This window comes from Ranitomeya imitator, chromosome 10 (genome assembly GCF_032444005.1).
Source record: "Ranitomeya imitator isolate aRanImi1 chromosome 10, aRanImi1.pri, whole genome shotgun sequence".
Classification (NCBI taxonomy): Eukaryota; Metazoa; Chordata; class Amphibia; order Anura; family Dendrobatidae; genus Ranitomeya; species Ranitomeya imitator.
In genome coordinates, this window is record NC_091291.1 from 139462773 (window position 1) to 139481004 (window position 18232).

General features: G+C 45.1%; 1 protein-coding gene across 4 annotated transcripts in view; it reads left to right on the forward strand.

Annotated features, from left to right (window-relative positions):
* Positions 1-18232, forward strand: part of CLSTN1 (calsyntenin 1) — a 79564-nt gene that overhangs the window by 11534 nt on the left and 49798 nt on the right. For all 4 annotated transcript variants that reach the window (XM_069741777.1, XM_069741776.1, XM_069741778.1 and 1 more), the window contains exon 2: positions 15868-15990. In XM_069741777.1, the coding sequence (XP_069597878.1) occupies positions 15868-15990 (123 nt within the window). The remainder of the gene's footprint in view (positions 1-15867; positions 15991-18232) is intronic.

Consider the following 18232-nt stretch of genomic DNA (forward strand, 5'->3'; position numbering starts at 1 on the left):
CAGTGCAGAAAAATCGACACCCCAATCCGCAGCGTGTGCACATACCCTTATAGCCATCAGGTCCATATACTCGGCAGACTGCTGAGCGTGCATGTGGAGAGGAATAAGCTGCTGACACACCTCAGGCGACGCTGCTCTCCCTGGAGAGCAAAGGATATTGTTGGCCAAAAAAGCCTCAGATACCAACAGATAATAGGAAGTTTTCAGAAATGTCTCATGGCATATCAGACTTCAAACTAGTAAGGCCACTAGACAATCGACATATGAAAATTCAGCTGTTGGGCCCTCGGTTCCCTGTGTTGTCAGCCAGACCCCATAGACATCAGATTGTCCATAAATCATGTGGAAATTCTTTATTTGTTAAACTTTAAAATCTTTGGTTAGCTACAGTGCCTTGCGAAAGTATTCAGCCCCCTGGAACTTTTCCCACATATCATGCTTCAAACATAAAGATATCAAACATAAATTTTTGGTGAAGAATCAACAACACGTGGAACACGAAGTTGAACAAAATTTTATTGGTTATTTTAAATTTTTGTGGAAAATCAAAAACTGAAAAGTGGGGCGTGCAATATTATTCGTCCCCTTTACTTTCAGTGCAGCAAACTCCTTCCAGAAGTTCATTGTGGATCTCTGAATGATCCAATGTTGTCCTAAATGCCTAATGATGATAAATATAATCCACATGTGTGTGATCAAGTCTCCGTATAATGCACCTGCTCTGTGATAGTCTCAGGGTTCTGTGTGAAGCACAGAGAGCATCGTGAAGGCCAAGGAACACAACAGGCAGGTCCGTGATACTGTTGTGGAGAAGATTAAAGCCGGATTTGGATACAAAATGATTTCCAAAGCTTTAACATCCCAAGGAGCACTGTGCAAACGATCATATTGAAATAGAAGTAGTATCATACCACTGCAAATCTACCAAGACCCGGCCGTCCCTCTAAACTTTCATCTCAAACAAGGAGAAGACTTATCAGAGATGCAGCCAAGAGGCCGATGATCACTCTGGATGAACTGCAGAGATCTACAGCTGAGGTGGGACAGTCTGTCCATAGGACAACAATCAGTCAGACACTGCACAAATCTGTCAAACATGGTGGTGGCAGCATCATGGTTTGGGCCCGCTTTTCTTCAGCAGGGACAGGAAAGATGGTTAAAATTGATGGGAAGATGGATGGAGCCAAATACAGGACCATTCTTGAGGAAAACCTGTTGGAGTCTGCAAAAGACCTGAGACTGGGACGGAGATTTGTGTTCCAACAAGACAATGATCCCAAACATAAAGCAAAATCTACAATGGAATGGTTCACAAATAAACGTATCCAGGTGTTAGAATGGCCAAGTCAGAGTCCAGACCTCAATCCAATCGAGAATCTGTGGAAAGAGCTGAAAACTGATGATCACAAACGATCTCCATCAAACCTCCCTGAGCTCGAGCTGTTTGCCAAGGAAGAACGGGCGAGAATTTCAGTCTCTCGATGTACAAAACTGATAGAGACATACCCCAAGAGACTTGTAATCTCAGCAAAAGGGGCGCAACAAAGTATTAAGTTAAAGGGCCCGAATAATATTGCACGCCCCACTCTTCAGTTTTGGAATTTCCACAAAAATGTAAAATAACCAATAAATGTCATTCAACTTCACAATTGTGTTCCACTTGTTGTTGATTCTTCATCAAAAATTTACATTTGGTGTCTTTATATTTGAAGCCTGATATGTGGGAAAAGGTTGAAAAGTTCCAGGGGGATGAATACTTTCGCAAGGCACTGTACATATAAAGATAAGAGGCCTTGCCGTGTACTAGGTCTTATAGGGAAAGTGGATGGTAAAATAATACATCTTTCCTGTTTGGTGCAAGATTCTTCTTCATTTTGAGAGATGGTGCAGGTTCCAATCTGTTGCCCCTCCAAGAAAATCTCTTGAAAAAGAGAGTAGAGAGTGCTCTCGTCTTCCAACTCTTAAGTGCTTTGCAGAAATGAATGCCCTGGAGCGCACGTGAAGTGAGGCAGCGTCTGTGGAGGATCTGCCCAACATTCCTCCGCTGCGGTATGCCAAGACCTGGAAGAAACATCATTACTCCAAGTCCAAGATGTGCAGATCACTGGATCGCGGGAGCACTTTGCTTTATGGATCTTTTCATGCAAATTATAAGCTGATTTTGTTTTTCTTTTGTTATTTTGATGCTTTAGTTTCAGCATAATGTCGCATTGGTAGATGTCTTTCGTGCAGGGTTGTAGTGTAGGGGCTTGTGAACGGCTTTCTCCACGGTCCTCACCTTCTGACCTGGAGCTTTATCCTTTCCTGCCTCTGGAGTACAACAATGGGCTCTTCAAAAACTTCTGTATTTGGTCTTTTTTAGGTTCATTATGATAAAGCAAATTTGGGACTTAGTAGGGCTGGACTATAGTAATAATATTTTTTCAGTCCTGTAGCGGCAGCATATTCTGCAGCACTTTCTTTACATCGCAATGTGACCTTTTATTGTGCCTTATGGGATAAAGATGCGTTAATGATCTTGCAGAAATTTCAGCGGTGTTGGAAATTTTGCAATATTTGCAAGGTTGCATTTGACTTTTCTCCCCTCGGGGAACATTAATGCTACTATACCATTTAATCTGCAGACATCAAACCGGCCTAATTCTCATCATTCACCCATCTTGTTTGGAAGATCCAGTACATCTAGTAATCCTGTTCCTAAAATGAAGTGGTCTTCTAACTTCCCAGAGATTCTTCAAGCACCTGTGCTAACAGTGGGTGTTGGGGACTACCAGCGTTGTCATGTTTTCTCAATAACTTATTAGAATGATGTTAATGTATAATTAAGCAAGAAAGGATCCATCCGGTCACATTTAGTCTTATATTATTAGTCTTAAAGGGGTCGTCTCATCTTAAATGGGAAGAATTGCAAAGCGCTTGTAAAAAAAAAAAAAAAGCAACTTTGCCATTTACCTTTTATGAAAATTTTTGGTGTTCTCGAGGATGGAGGGGATTTTGAAATTCTCTATTTTATAGCTCATTGCCTTCATTACTGGCCACTTCTGCAGTCTATCAGCGGTGGCCGGTTTCCCAGGCAAGCTCTTGGCTATGGATCCAGCTACCATGGCCTTGCGTTGCTTTGGTTGCATCATCAAATGTTGCTGGTCCGACCTTACAATCCTCAGGAGCCAAACAAGCCGGGAGGTAGAGGAGAGACGGACTCCTGGAGACAGAAGAATGACCCTAGATAAGATAAAATAGGGAAGAAATGTCGACATTTGTAATGGAGCCGTCATATGTTTGGGATGTGCCCGCTCTCTTGACGCTCCCTACAATCGGAAGCTTGTGGTCTGATGAGTGAGTGCATTAAAACCCATCCACATCATGGTATAAGGGTAACTAATTGACCCAAATAAAATCAGCCTGATGCCAGAATAGAACAAATAACACGACATAAAATAAATCAAATTAAAAACTAAATAAAAAAAATATATAACTTGTAATATAAAGTCAGTGCATGCAGTTGTTTCTTTCTCCACTGCCTGCTCAGAAGTCCGGCCGTCAAGCTGCTGCTCGTACTTTTGATCTCTTTAGCCTTTTTTTGTGTTCTCTTATTTTTTTTATGTTGTATCAGAAAGATCCATTTTTTTCATACTTTGGCTGAACGCTGTTTGCACAGTTGGACTGAAATCCCTCAGAGGTTCTTGTACTCTGAACGTATTTCCATTTCTTCCTGATAAGCATCTTCTCCTCTGACACCCCAGCACATAGAAGCCTCAATAGGAGGCAATTTTATTCCCTTATATGCAGAACTTTGTAGCCAGATCGGGTAAAAAGCTGCATAATTAACAGGCCTAATCCATTGCGGGTCACAGAACTAAATGTGAGCGCCGACAGAATGCGGACGTGTTGCCCGTGGCTATCGGCAGTCAGATCGCAGTTATCATTTTTGTTCTTTCCACGATAATAAATTGCTGCTGCGCTCAGTATCTCTGTATAAGTCCTGCCGTGCACGTATTTATGGATTTCATAGAGCTTATGGCTTCTGGAGCCCTGCAGAGGTTGTAACACACATACAGGACATATCATTCCATAATTAATGGACCCCACTGGCCGACCGTCACCGTGTGGGGTTATCTTCTGTGTAAGAAAGGCAATCGACCGGTTAAACCTGTTCCTCCTAACTCCCCCCTCCCCAATACACAAGCATGTTTTCCCAAAGGAGAGAGGGGGATATACTGCTGCCAGGCATCCCAGCATCTCCCTTAAAGGAAATCTGTCACTATGTTTTGCTATTCCGTCTAAGAGCAGCATAATGTAGGGGCAGAAATCCTGATTCCAGTGGTGTGTCACTTTCTTGCTGTCATTTTGATAAAGTCGGTGTTTTATCTGCTTCGGATCTTGCAGTTCTCTAAATGCTGAGCTCTGTACAACCCCACCCACACCACAGCTTTTTGCCTATGCACAGTGTACACAGAAAGTGGCCAATCCGTGTCGGGGGCGTGGCTATACAGAACTCATGACCATGTTTGGCTGCATGGCAGCGGGTTTGAGCCCTGCAATGATAATCTCCTGCTGATAAAACTGTGCTTTTATCAAAACTACAGCAAACAGCACATAAAGTGGCACATCGCTGGAATCAGGGTCTATGTCTTTATATTATGCTTCTCTCAGATTGGGTGGCAAAAACCTGAATATTCCCTGGAAAAATAAAAAGGATTGGGTATCTGGATTTTACATGCTTGAGCCCATGTTTTCCCCATTATGGCCTGAACAAAGATTTGCCAGACATCAGATACCCAATAAATGGTCGGCCTACCCCACTGTCAGTGAATTTGGCCCACCTTAGTGTATTGCGTGTGCCCACCTTCCCCCAACATTTTACAATATCTGGTTGCTGTAAGTGAATACATTCACCTGCACAGCAGAATCGGATAAGCAAGGTTTTATGTTTTAGTCTCCCTTTAAGTTTTGGAAACTGCTTTTCTATCCTCATTATTTACTTTTCCCAGGAAAAAAGTGAAAAAACAACTCTGCTGGAAACAAAGAACAAAAAGAACCATCCCATTATGTGCAGAGTGAGGAGTGAAGCGCGCCGGCCGCCCGCCCGTCCTGGCAGCGTGTACAGTATTGCCTAATGAAGCGGTTCTGCGAGGAGTCCCGGTGCCAGGCCGATGGCTGATGTGTCTGCGGCCCCATGATGAAAGCGCTCTTCATTGTCACAACTACTGCGGCGTTCGTTCCTGGGATTTATCATTAGAACGGCTCCTCCAGTTATTGCAGAAATCACGTTCCCATTGTATTTGGTTTCTGACTTGCTGTACTTCTCATTTACCGCTGGGCACGGCGTCTAATGGGGTAACGTGATTTGTACGTCTTGTGAGGCTCCGGGCCCAGCAGAGCACAAAGCCTGTACGTACCGCGGAGCGGCAGAGCAAAGCGCTGTGTCTGATGGCAGATGCCACCATATCTGACCTCCACGTAGGAGCCCATAATCCTCTCGCCTGTCGTCCTGCTGCTCGGTGCCGGTATTTGTGCATGAATACGACAGGAGTGTACACTCTAAAAATTGGCCAAGCTCAGATAATATTCTGTCTAGGGCAAGGCGTCCTATATGAAGAATGTGGTCGGCAGTCATCTGTTTAGACGGGCTGATTGTTCTGTGCGCATAGAACGTAAGTTTCTCGGCAGCGCTTGTCTTGTTTACACGGGACAATGTGCTTCCGAGAATGATGATTAGCATAATATTAATTTAAGCTGACAAATGAGCATTTCGCTGGATCGTGGGGTGACTGGTATCCCATGTAGGATGCTTGTTCACCATAATTGGCGGTGTAGATGCACCATTACATTGAGAGTGTGGTATAAATGGTGACACTGGGTTTTTTTAGGCTTGGTCTGATAAACGCAGGTAAAAATGTCCAGTGTCCACTATGATTCCTGATTGTTGGGTATTTGTTAGTCCCCGTCCGCTTTTTTTGTCTATGCAGTGGATGTGGTTTTTAGCGGCTATTGATGACCGTCCATGTGAATGCTTGTCCTCCCTCTGCTTCCACTACATAAAATACACAACATTTCACTTTATTACCTGCCCAGTGATCTGTCCTTGGAGAGTGTCCTGCAAATTGGCAAGACTCCATCTCCAGTGCAGCTAGCATTGAGCTGTGAAGGAGTCTGGTTGTGGTGTATTGACCCAGTAAACTCCAGCGCTGCACCTTTCCTTCCTCCGGCTTCCCGGCTCCTTGCTGCAGTGGACGAGTCGTGTTCACTTACTGCAGTCTCCAAGCTGCTGCATAATTCATGAACCTCCGGCAGACACATTATTTGATTTGCGGTTACTTATTATATTCCTTGCGCGCCCTATAAATAACAGGAGCTCGGGATTCAGGATCCTTCTGCTAAGATTACAGCAGTTTTATAACCCAAATTTATAGCTGACAATTACAGGTGCTGGGAGTCTGTCCAGAGCGCCAGGTGTTCCTACATAAAGGAGAAGACTTCCAGAGTTGTGGAGACGTCTGATGTTACTAGTCTGTGATCCCCTCTGTACAGCAATGCAGACTATGCAGGCGATATAGAAATAATGGAGACCATGTATATAGCAGGAGAGTCTTCTTGCAGTTTTGTTTTCTTCCTGTTATTGACTGGATTTGGTCCAACTCCCAACGTGGACCTCATCTATGTCAGTGGATGATGGGAGCACTTCTATGGATGTTGAGATCCATTTTGGGGCCTGAGAAGGTACGAGGCGCTTCGTTCTCCTCCTCTATGACTTAATGGCATTATTGTTTGGAGGCGACGGATACACTTGGTGGAGAAAACAAAGCGGATACACTTGGTGAAGAAAACAAAGCGGCCTTTAATTCTGTGGTGTAATCTGGAGGCGTCGTTGCCTTGGAGGGTGTCTGTCATTAAGCAGCTTCATGTTTGATTTCTTTCAGTCATCTGATTTTATCTTCCGCTGGTTTTCCTCCCTAATTGCACATCGGTTATGACCCTGCAGGCCGGCGTGGAGCCGTCACTTTTCCCACTGTGGCTTTCTGAAACCTAATTGATATAAATGGCTTCTATATTTTAAAGCGTCAATTTTCCCCACTTGAATTTCAAGGATCACTTCTTTTTTTTTTAATCGCTTCTCTTATTTGTATCAAAGGAAAGTAGTCTTATTCTTTTAGATGATTATTCTTTATATGTAACCAATATTATAAGGCCGGAAAAAGAATGAAAAGCTTCTCTCTGCCGTAGACTGATGGAGAGTCGGCTATGGATACTGACTGGCTTTACTAAATGGTGCGAATACCGATCACACTGATCAGTGCAGGTAGCCGTGGTGTGGAGGTGGATGGGGACCGGGATATGATATGGGGCCACCAGTATTATTATTATTATTTATTATTCCATGGCGCTTTACATGTGAGTATTACACATACAGTTGAACCAGGTTCTTGGTTTTCTCGGGTAGGGTTAGGACATGTAAGAGACCTGTAAGAGATCAATCATTTTGCCCTTCAATTCTGAAGGTTATCCATGTTTTTTTGGACAGTGCTCCCTTCCTTGACATCTCTTGCATTATGTGTTTTTGGTGGGAGTACCTGGAGTGCAGTGCTCCCCTCATTAGCCCGAGTATTAGTCCAGAGGTTAATACACAGTGGAAGCTTCGCTGGCATGTCTTTCCTCTGATTAGGGCGGGTGCTGAGGCCACCATGCTCATCAGATGGTTGGCCAGTCCTGCTGAATTCAGTGAGTTTGGCCAACTTTCCTGTTATGTGTATAGGTGGCGTTTAGCAGAGTAGGTCCACTTCCCGCCAGACACCAACCCGACATCCCCCCCAAAACATTTCCATATGAATGCATTGTTAAATCAATTTACCATGTCTGAGATTTGCTTTTAGTTGGCCGAAGGAAGATTGTGCGTCCATTGTCAACTATTGGGACTGTCTAGTCTTCTAGACAGATTCCTAGAACCTGCATTAACTGGCGGACAGCTCATTAGAGATGAGCGGACACCTACATGGTCGAGTCTGGCTGGTTTGGCCAAATAGTTACAAAAAGTTTGGGTACCGGAACAGTACCCGGACCCAAACCTGGACCCCATTCACTTGAATAGAGGGCCTCGAATATCCAGTGTTTGCCAAAACAACAATATCCCTCACCTGTCCGTCGTTCTGTCCCACACCGTAGTCCATGTCTCGGGGGGAGGGGGGATAAAGAGTTTTCATCTTGCAGGGTGCCAAAATGCAACCATCTAGGCTGTGAACCACTGATAAATTAGCTGCTGTGAGCACAGAATCACCGACTAGAGGTGACCTCAAGGTTACTGCAGGTCACTGAGGCTGTGACCTTGGTGAAATCACCTCTCGCACAGTGACAAAAGGTTTCACCAGGAGAATTTCTCTGTGGTGAATTTGAACTTTAGAACTGCAGTGAACTCGTCTCTGCATTTTGGGGCAGCACAGTGGCTCAGTGAATAGCACTGAAACCTTGCAGCGCTGGAGTCCTGGGTTCAAATCCCATCAAGGACAACATCTTCAAGGACTTTGTGTGGGTTTCCTCTGGGTACTCCGGTTTCCTCCCACATTCCAAAGACTTGTTGATAAAGCTAACAATCTAGATTCCCTATCAGGGACAGTGATGATAATGTGTGCAAACTGTAAAGCACTGCGGAATATGTTAGCGCTATATAAAAATAAAGATTATTATTATTTTATTTATATTGTGAGACTTCTTCTCGCTGTGCGAGCGGATATCTCACCGAGGTCACCGCAGTTCATTGGCCTGGCTGGGAACACAGCCTCAGTGACCGGCGGTAACCTCGATGACGTCACCGCTAGACACTGACACTGTGCTTGCAGCAGCTTGTTCATCAGTGGTTCTCAGCCTGGACTGTTGCATCTTATCATCACCATCCAGGTTGAAAACTGTTTATCCCCCAGACATGGATTAGGGCGTGGGATAGATCAACGGACAGGTGAGGGATATGGTTGTTTTTTTATTTTTATTACAGAAGACAAGGGCTTTGGTGCAATTAGGCGTTAGGTGAGTATAACTGTGTTTGTTATTTTTAAACTAACAAAGTAAAAGTGTGTTTTGTTTTATTTCAAATAAAAGACTTTATTCTGGCTCTGTCTCTATTTACCATATAACTGTAGGATTAGTAATGGATAGGTGTCTTATAGATGCTTTTCCATTACTAAGCTGTGGGCTGGATGTCGCCGGACAATACAAAGGTGACATCAACCCCACAAATATGAACCCCACTTGCCACTGCTACAGGGCATGTGGGAAGAGCCGGACAAAGTGCCCTTTTCTGGGTGGCTGTGGGCTGCTAATTTTAGGCTGAAGGGGCAATATCTATGGCCCCTTACCAGCCTGAGAATGAAAGCCCCCAGCTTTCTGCTTTAGCAAGGCTGGTTGTCAAAAATGGTGGGGACCCCATGTGGTTTTTTTTAATTACGGTATTATTTTTTTAAATAATTTAAAATATCAGAGTTGGTACCCCTTTATTCTTAATAACCAGCCTTGATGAAGCTGACTGCTGAGGGTTTCAGCCCCAGGTGTGAGTTTTGCCTGGCTGGTTATCAAATATACAGGGGGACCCACACCGTTTTTTTTTTTTTATTATTATTATTATTATTTACAGTGTAGGCTGATAAATACTCCCATCAGCCGCTCCTTCTCTCACTGTTATTAGCGGCAGCAGGCGTTGGCTGATAAGAGCAGTAGTCCCATCAGATGACATCAGTGACTGGAAGTGAACTTTATACCTCCGATCACAGCTGCAGCCTCATGCTGTCATTTCACAGCGTAGGAACCGCGGCTGTCTGACTGGCAGTGATGATTTTACCGCCGATCAGTAACACGGACTTCCTGTTTGGGTTTGCCCATCTCTAGAGCTGATGTATCTTGGATAATACGTAAGGGTAAGGGTGCAGTCACTCATCCGTGTAAATCGGTCCAAGATCAGACTTCAATGCATGGACTGGTCTCCTTACCCGAGCATATTTCTATGCAGCTGTGATGCTCGGGCCTGGAGACCGGCCGGCCAGTCCGTACATTGTAGTCTAGTTAGATCCGGGATTTGACGTCTGAATGCCAATTCTCTTACTATACTGTGGGCAGGTGAAGAGATCCACTAGTCTCTAGTCCTGGCCATTGCAGGCTTGATCACTGTGGAGGACTCCTCCGGCCTTTGCTCTGTCTGCACTTATCCAAATGTTATGACAACATAAGTCCCATAACAATCGCAATGGGGCCAAGAAGAGATCCTACAAATTAAAGATAAAAATATTTTTATTATCAATAAATATAACATAAAAAGAACAGTTGATATATTCAAGAATAACCGTATTAAGGGATGCCACAAAACAAAATAGACTTTGGTATTAAGCATATAGCAACCAACTGCATACACATGCTAATGGATAACAAAAGATCCTATACCAATAATAATAAAAATATACCAACTCAAGTCTAGATATAGGTGAAGATCAGCAGCATATCCATATACCCAGGACCCTAAAAAAAATGGATCCAAACAGAGTATCCAAACCACCCCAAGTCGTAATAGACACCAATGTGATAGGCTTGATGTAATAGGCTTGACCAGCCTCAGTATGCCAGCGAGGTAAGACTGCTTAATGAAAGGTATATTACCTGCTGCAGAGCTTCACCGGCCGTCCCCTCACCCCGACGCGCGTTTCGCCACCAGCTTCTTCCGGATAGCGTTTGTTGAAGTGCCCTATGTGATTGTTGGGACATTTGGTGATTTACTTATCCAAATGTGTGGATTACATGCCTGTAATATTTACCACCAAAATCTGAGTCCGATCTGACAGTAACAATCCAGTTTTTCATTCAAAATATACAACTTCTACAATGATCGGTAATAATATACACAACTAAATAAAAAGCCCTTATTTTCTCAGTATGAAATGCCGAGTATTTCTGTCTGTCTTCTGTTCTATAATCTCCTGGTCCCAAGGTGTTGAGTCATAGAAATGTGATCCCATCCATCTTTATCGTTGCTGTTGCACAGTCAGGTACAGATTAGGAGACAATGCAGCTTTACTAACGTGTTCAAGCATTGATTGCTGCGAATATCACAATGGCGGCCGTCAGTTCCGGCTCTCTGAGTCCAGGTGTCTGGTGGTTCCTCCGGCGAATGCTTTACCTTGGATGTCTCCTTCTGTGCTTTTCTAAATATCCAAGAATGTGCACAGGATATGCTGCAGGATATGTAGCATAATAATAATAATAATAATTTTTATTTATATAGCGCCAACATATTCCGCAGCGCTTTACAAATTATAGAGGGGACTTGTACATACAATAGACATTACAGCATAACAGAAATACAGTTCAAAACAGATACCAAGAGGAGTGAGGGCCCTGCTCGTAAGCTTACAAACTATGAGGAAAAGGGGAGACACGAGAGGTGGAGGTAGCATGGCAGATCACCATAACATCTGTTAAATGACATTTGTTTTTTATTTTTCTCTTATATGGCGCCAATCATTTCCACATGACTTCATGGGCTTCCTATTTTCATTTTATTCTTGTGTCTGTCCCCATTTTCTCTGAGTTGGGATTGTTCCTTGACCCCTTCAAGAGCTCTGATGTAGTTGGGCCAAGTTCAGACAACCAGTTTATGTAGTAGAGATGAGCAAATCCCTTCCCAGCAGCCATGTCAGTAGTCCATGACGGGTAGATGGGAGCCCTGCGTACAACCTCATACTTTCCGCCATCCCTGGCTCTTATTCTGATTTGCAGACCTGTTGCAACCTTATTGTTGCTGTGTGACGCGCATGTGCCAGAATCAGAAGAGTCTGCGGGGATGGCGGCAGCTAGGAGGAGGTTTGCAGTGCTGTCTGGCGGCCACGGACTCCTGGCTCGGCCACTGGACCAGGGTCCTTCCAGTAATTTAGTTTTGTAGTATGGAGTCTGTGCTAGGGTCCATATTCCGACCAGACATAGCTTGTTTTAATGGTTGTTCTTGCACCTCTGTACGATGCAGATGAGTGCACAGAGCTGCCGACATGATGGGTCCAAGGATGCCAAAGTTTGTGTTCACGTTCACACTGGGAGAAGAATGGGAGCAGAGGGGTAGAGAGTAGAAAGGATTTTATTTTAGGATCCATCTCCTGTGATCTTGTCCCAGTGGTCCATATTGTGGTCTCACACAGAGGTTTATGTCTCCTCTGCAGCCTCCTGGTGTTTGTGCCCTTATCTTCAGCTCTACAGTCCCTGGTTATTTGTTATCAGGTCGCTTTGTGCGGTGGTCGTGTCGCTCCACGAGAGAATCGAGGCCGTTTGTATAGGAATGGCAGACGGCGTGTAAGCAGCAGCCGCCGTCGTGTTTGTCGTGCTGGTGTTAATATTTGATGGAAAGCTGAAGGCTGAGAGGCGGAAATGTGCACCTGTGTTTATCACAGTACCAGTATGTAATTATAGGAGTTTACCGACGCTGCAATCAACAGCACAAAGCTAATATTGGGGAAGATTACAAGGTTCTTGAGAGAGGAGAAAAACAAGTATTCTGCCGAGACGTGGGATTAGTGCGAGGCAGGATCCTGCGGCTTCATTGTGTGATCGACCCAGTGATCAGAGAGATCCAGGAATGAGCGCCATACTTCAGGATCATTTATGATCAGTAGTTCCTGACAACATGTTAGTAATTATCCTTGCAGGTGGCGTCTAATCTTTTCTAATTAATGTCTTTGGAAGTTCTTATTGTCTTTGGCATTTATCTGATTGAGTGATCTGACTGGCACCAAAAATCTACATGGATTTTTCAGCCCCTTTGCTAGCAGGCAGGGAAAATGTAGAGGTATCCAAGTGCTAATGGCTGTCATGTTTGCATAAGTGGATTAGAGGTGAGGTGGACAGGTGTCCCTGCCCCAGGCTACAGTGTGAAGAGACTGCAGACAATAGGACAAGTCACAGGATCTGTCCTCCTCCTCTGCTTTGGAATTGTAGCCTCAAGGGGAGTCCAAGCCGCTCGCCTGTCCTGGAGGAATGTAAATGGGAATTACAAAAGCGGGATCCCACAACGTTCAACTTGGGCGTACGGGTGATAAAATCTGAAAAAAGTGATCATCTGATATGTCGTACGTGGAGGTGAGAAGAAACCTATGGAGACATACTCTAGATGCCGATTTCTGGAATGACGCACCGTGACCATTTGGAAACCACTTTTTTGGAATCTGTGACATATCAATTCCTCTTGCGGTTGACATGTGCTTTATTTGTGGATTTTCCCCATAGATTTGAATGAGATGCAGAAAATCCACAGATAAGAAATACACATGCATTTTTACAGAAATGCAGTAAGAACACGTAATCCGCACTTGACTTTATCAATAAGGTTTTATCAAAGCTCGGCAAATGGAAGTTTCCAAAACCAAAGTGGTTTAATTTAAAACTTAATGTACAAAAAAAACTTGATAAAAATACAATGAATCTCATTTAGGTAATTGGTTAAAAAAATCTACAACCTCAAAAACGCACCTAAGGGCTCCTACTCACTTGTGCGAGACTCGGCAATACCCCGGCTCTGCACCTGGCACAGAGGAGCGGAGCGTGCGGCTGCAGGTATTCCTATGCGGCCGCACGCTCCGATCTGAGTGCCGGGTGCAGAGCCGGGTTTTAAACATGCAAGACTCATCCGAGAAGCCGGGTGGCCATTAGCATGATTAATGATAACCATGTGGTTTATTGGAGTGTTCCCACCAAGCTAGTTGAATACCTTGCTTACAGAGTGTGTGTGGGGGGGTTGTCCTCATGGGCCGGCGAGATGTGTACACACAGCCTTCAGCCTCAGTTTTGGCCGTCCATGTGGCCCTGGGCCCATATATGACCCAATTACACTTTGCAGATTTGCAATGGCGGTAAAAATCCATTTCACATGTGAGTATCATGTCTGTGCATGAAGACGCTTCACCGCCCATTGTGCACATTTACACCTCAGCTCTCGTCAGGATTATTTGCAGTCTGGGTAGATGGGTGCAGGCGGGTGATGCAGCAGACGGGTTATCACATAATAGGTCTGATTGCAGCAATTGTACAAGTTGCAGAAAACCTGACAATCTGATTATTGCAGATAAAGGCTTCCATATAGATGTTTCGCTACAGGAGGGTTTAGTAGTCTCTGTATTCCTGGTTAATCCCGATCTTTTCACTTGTCCTCAGATTATATTATTTAAAGGGAACCTGTCACCTAAATTTGTCAGGTCTGGTTTTCGGTCATATGGGCGGATTTTCCGGTGTTTGATTCACCCTTTCCTTACCCGCTGGCTGCATGCTGGCCGCAATATTGGATTGAAGTTCATTCTATGTCCTCCGTAGTACACGCCTGCGCAAGGCAATCTTGCCTTGCGCACACGCAGTATGCTTTGCCCAACTGCAGGCAAAGCCGAAAAGCATTAGTGCACATGCGCCGGCGCACTATGTCCTGGAACGCAGCGAAATACTTCCGGGACATAGTGCGCCGGCGCATGCGCACTAATGCATTTTGGCTTTGCCCGCAGTTGGGCAAAGCATACTGCGCGTGCGCAAGGCAAGATTGCCTTGCGCAGGCGTGTACTACGGAGGACAGAGAATGAACTTCAATCCAATATTGCGGCCAGCATGCAGCCAGCGGGTAAGGAAAAGGTGAATCAAACACCCGAAAACTCCGCCCATATGACCCAAAACCGGTCCCGCCAAATTCAGGTGACAGGTTCCCTTTAAGCTGCATTTACACCAATAGATTTCTGCTCATGACAAGTGCTGATCAGCGAGAACACAAGTGTTCGGCACTCATATAAAGGCCATTTCCATGAGATGATCGACAAGGAACTCACACAATGCTTGTACGCCAACTGATCGGATCGTTTACAGCAGCATAAAATAATACTGTTGTTGGCAGCACATTGCTCTGACCAAACAGAAAGTGCTGCCGAGAACAAGCCCGCTGTTTAGCAGCAGAACGGCTTTCTGAATAGTGGTTGTGTTCACATGCGGTTTTGTTGGCTCGTGTGAATGTGATGCCGAGCACATTGTATATAGTTGATTGAAGCTCATTTATGGGGACAAACTATCATTAATATTATCAATCACTTCTATTCCGCAGAGTTTTCTGGATCTCTGTTTGCTTTTAGTGAATGGAAACGTTGTCTTCCTGAGAAGTCTGTAAAGCCTTCAGACCAAGTCCTGCTCCTCGTCTTGAAGGGGAAATATATTATACGGTTGTAGCAAGTTGGTCTAGTAATAACTTAATATTTGTTAGGGGTCTTACCCCTGAGACCTCCGACAGTGTTGACAATGAGGCTGTGCTTTGCCTGAATAGAGAGGAGGTTGAGGATGCGCCTCCTCCATTCCTTGTATCTGGGACTACCGGAGATATGTGGCACAGTGGGGTGCATGCTCGACCTCTGCTTCATTCAAGTCGGGGTCTGCAAAGCTCCTTTCTTCCGATTACAGGGGATCCTAGCGATCAGTAACTTATCGCCTTTTCCGTCCGCATGAGACCGCCAGACGCAGCCGCCGATATCAGTGGGTTCAGCCAATAGTCTAATGTGCGAGGGGGCCCTGCCAGATTCACCATGTCCAATGTTGTAAGTTGGCCCTGCCAGGGGCTCTCGAGTACACAGGTGTGGTCGGCAGACGCGAGCACTCCTGTATGTGGACAACCTGGCCGAGATAGGTATATGGGGGGCTTAAGGATAGCTGATGACTTTATTAACTTGGTAAAACCCTGTAAATGTAAAAAAAATTCTCACATCAAGGAAAGATATACAAACTATACAAATCTTATCGGAAAGTTGCAGAGTTTTATTATACAATGGCCGGACTTTTCACTTGGTGTCTTGATTTCTCACTGTGTTTTTTCCTCTTTTTCCTTTTCTGCAGTGAATAAACACAAGCCCTGGATTGAAACTACGTACCACGGGATAGTAACCGAAAACGACAATGCAGTGTTGCTGGACCCTCCGCTCATAGCGCTAGACAAAGACGCTCCGCTCCGTTATGCAGGTACGAGCCCTGTTCCTGATAAGCTGCCCACAATGCGGCTGCCCTCGGCTCCTGTGGGACGCTGCACTTGGTTCTGCATTCAGTTGTCATATCCATCGAGTGTCCTCGATTCACGGCCGCTCGTCACCAGAAGGCTTTTTCCCCTGTAATTGCTGATTTCGGATGTGCTTTCCATTGTGTCGGGATGGGAGGTGTTTCAGTACATGACCCCGTGTACCACCAGGGGAAAGTTTTGATGCAGCGCTCTGCTAGCCGGCGATGATGGACTTTGGCGTTTGGCCTGGCGTACCGTCCACACTCATCATCTCCTCGCTCTCTGTGCCCCGTCCCCATCGAGCTTCATTCTGCTTCACTGGCTTCCTAGCCCCCGGGTGCCAGACAACACCACACCAATGAGCGAGGAGCCCTTTCTCCATTGTTCCACTCCGTTTGACAGCAAATTGTTCATATAATCTTATTCAATCTCTTTATTCCTACCAGACCTGTTAGAGCGGCTTGTGGGATGTTGTAGTATTGTCCACGCGTCTCATCCAGTAGATCACTTCTGTGTGACCTCATTTGTTACTGTGTGACATTAAAGGGTCTTTTTTATTTTTTTTTTAACTAGTTCGGCTCTTAAAAATCCTAATTTCAGTTGTGGTGTGCAATTAATGCTCCCTTTAGGGTATGTGCACACGCTGTGGATTTTGCTGCGGATCCGCAGCGATTTCCCATGAGTTTACAGTACCATGTAAACCTATGGGAAACGAAATCTGCAGTGCACAAGGTGCGGAAAAAAACGTGCGGAAACGCAGCGGTTTACATTCCGCAGCATGTCAATTCTTTGTGTGGATTTCGCTGCGGTTTTACACCAGCAGGTGTAAAGCCGCAGCAGAATCCGCAGTAGAAACCGTGATAAATCCGCAGGAAAAAACGCAGCGGTTTTGCACTGCGGTTTTTCCAAATCCGCTGCGGAAAAATCCGCAGTCCTCCAGAATACGTGTGCACATACCCTTATACTGGTGAGAGGGATGCACTGCTCGTCACATATGTTAGAAATGCTTCCCTGCTTTGACAGCAAGCAGAGCTCCTGAAAATGGTGAGGAATTGCACATAATGTTTTATAATATTGTTTTATAAAATGATTAAAGTGGTTTTCAGGGACCTTGATATTCACGGCCTTTACTGAAAGGCGTTGTCCAGGCATTTAAAAGGAAAAAAAAAGTCTGATCAGGCGCAGTGAGAGCGACTGGGCGCTGTGCACACTGTCAGGATTCTGTCTTGTAAGTCTACGATTTGTCTGTTGCTGGTCTTGTACCGCCGGCAGCTTTTCTGCTTCTATCAATGTTCTCCGTGGATGAGAAACTTGTCAGCACATGACCCCAACAAACAAATGAATGACTGCAGAAATGTAGCCACAGATTTAAAGATTATTTTCATCACACAGTAACATCCCTTTAATTGTCAGCCGGTCAGGACTCCCGAGCTCTCCTGTCATAGTGAATATTTATGTGTGCGTTTAAAAAACAAAAAACTTTATTTAGATGTGGTAGATAAACACTGTCCTCGGGCACGAGATTCCTGCTACCAGACGCCCAGTATGAATTTCTGCCCATAGAAGTGTGTGACGCCGGCAGAGAGCACATTCCCAGAGCGTTGAATCAGCAGGACCTTTCATGTCCCCCTGTAAACAATCTGGCCTTGTTCTGCCCCTCCCCCGCGGCTTAGTCCGGCGTCCCCAGTAGGTGCTTTGTGTTGCGTGTAAGTTGCGAGAAGCCCATTAACCACGGCTGAAATGTTTCTGTGCTGGATCCAATTGCACAGACATGTTAATCTGCTTAGCAGCCTCTCACCACATCGGGCACGTCTCTGGCCTGGGTGCGTCGCCCGCCGGAAGATTTAGCCTCCTGTGTGGGAATGGAGGACAGGTTACCCCACAGCGGGCTCTCTGCTGCTGCAGAACATGTTGGATGGGACTGTCCAGGACTTGTTTATGGTTCTTGTTATATCGCCAACATATTCCAGAGTGATGTATGCAGAATGTGGTCACTCAGAACTATAAGGCCTCCTGTATATTATATATTGGCTTTTTAGGTTCTGACTTGGACAGCGCTTAAAGGGGTTGTCTGGCAAAAACAGGTTGTACATTATCCACAAGAATATATGTTGATAAGTGGGGGTCCGATCGCTGGGACCCGCACTTGTCAGCAGATCGGGGAACTTTCATCCCTGTTACTTTGATCGGCGAAGTTATCAACCATCT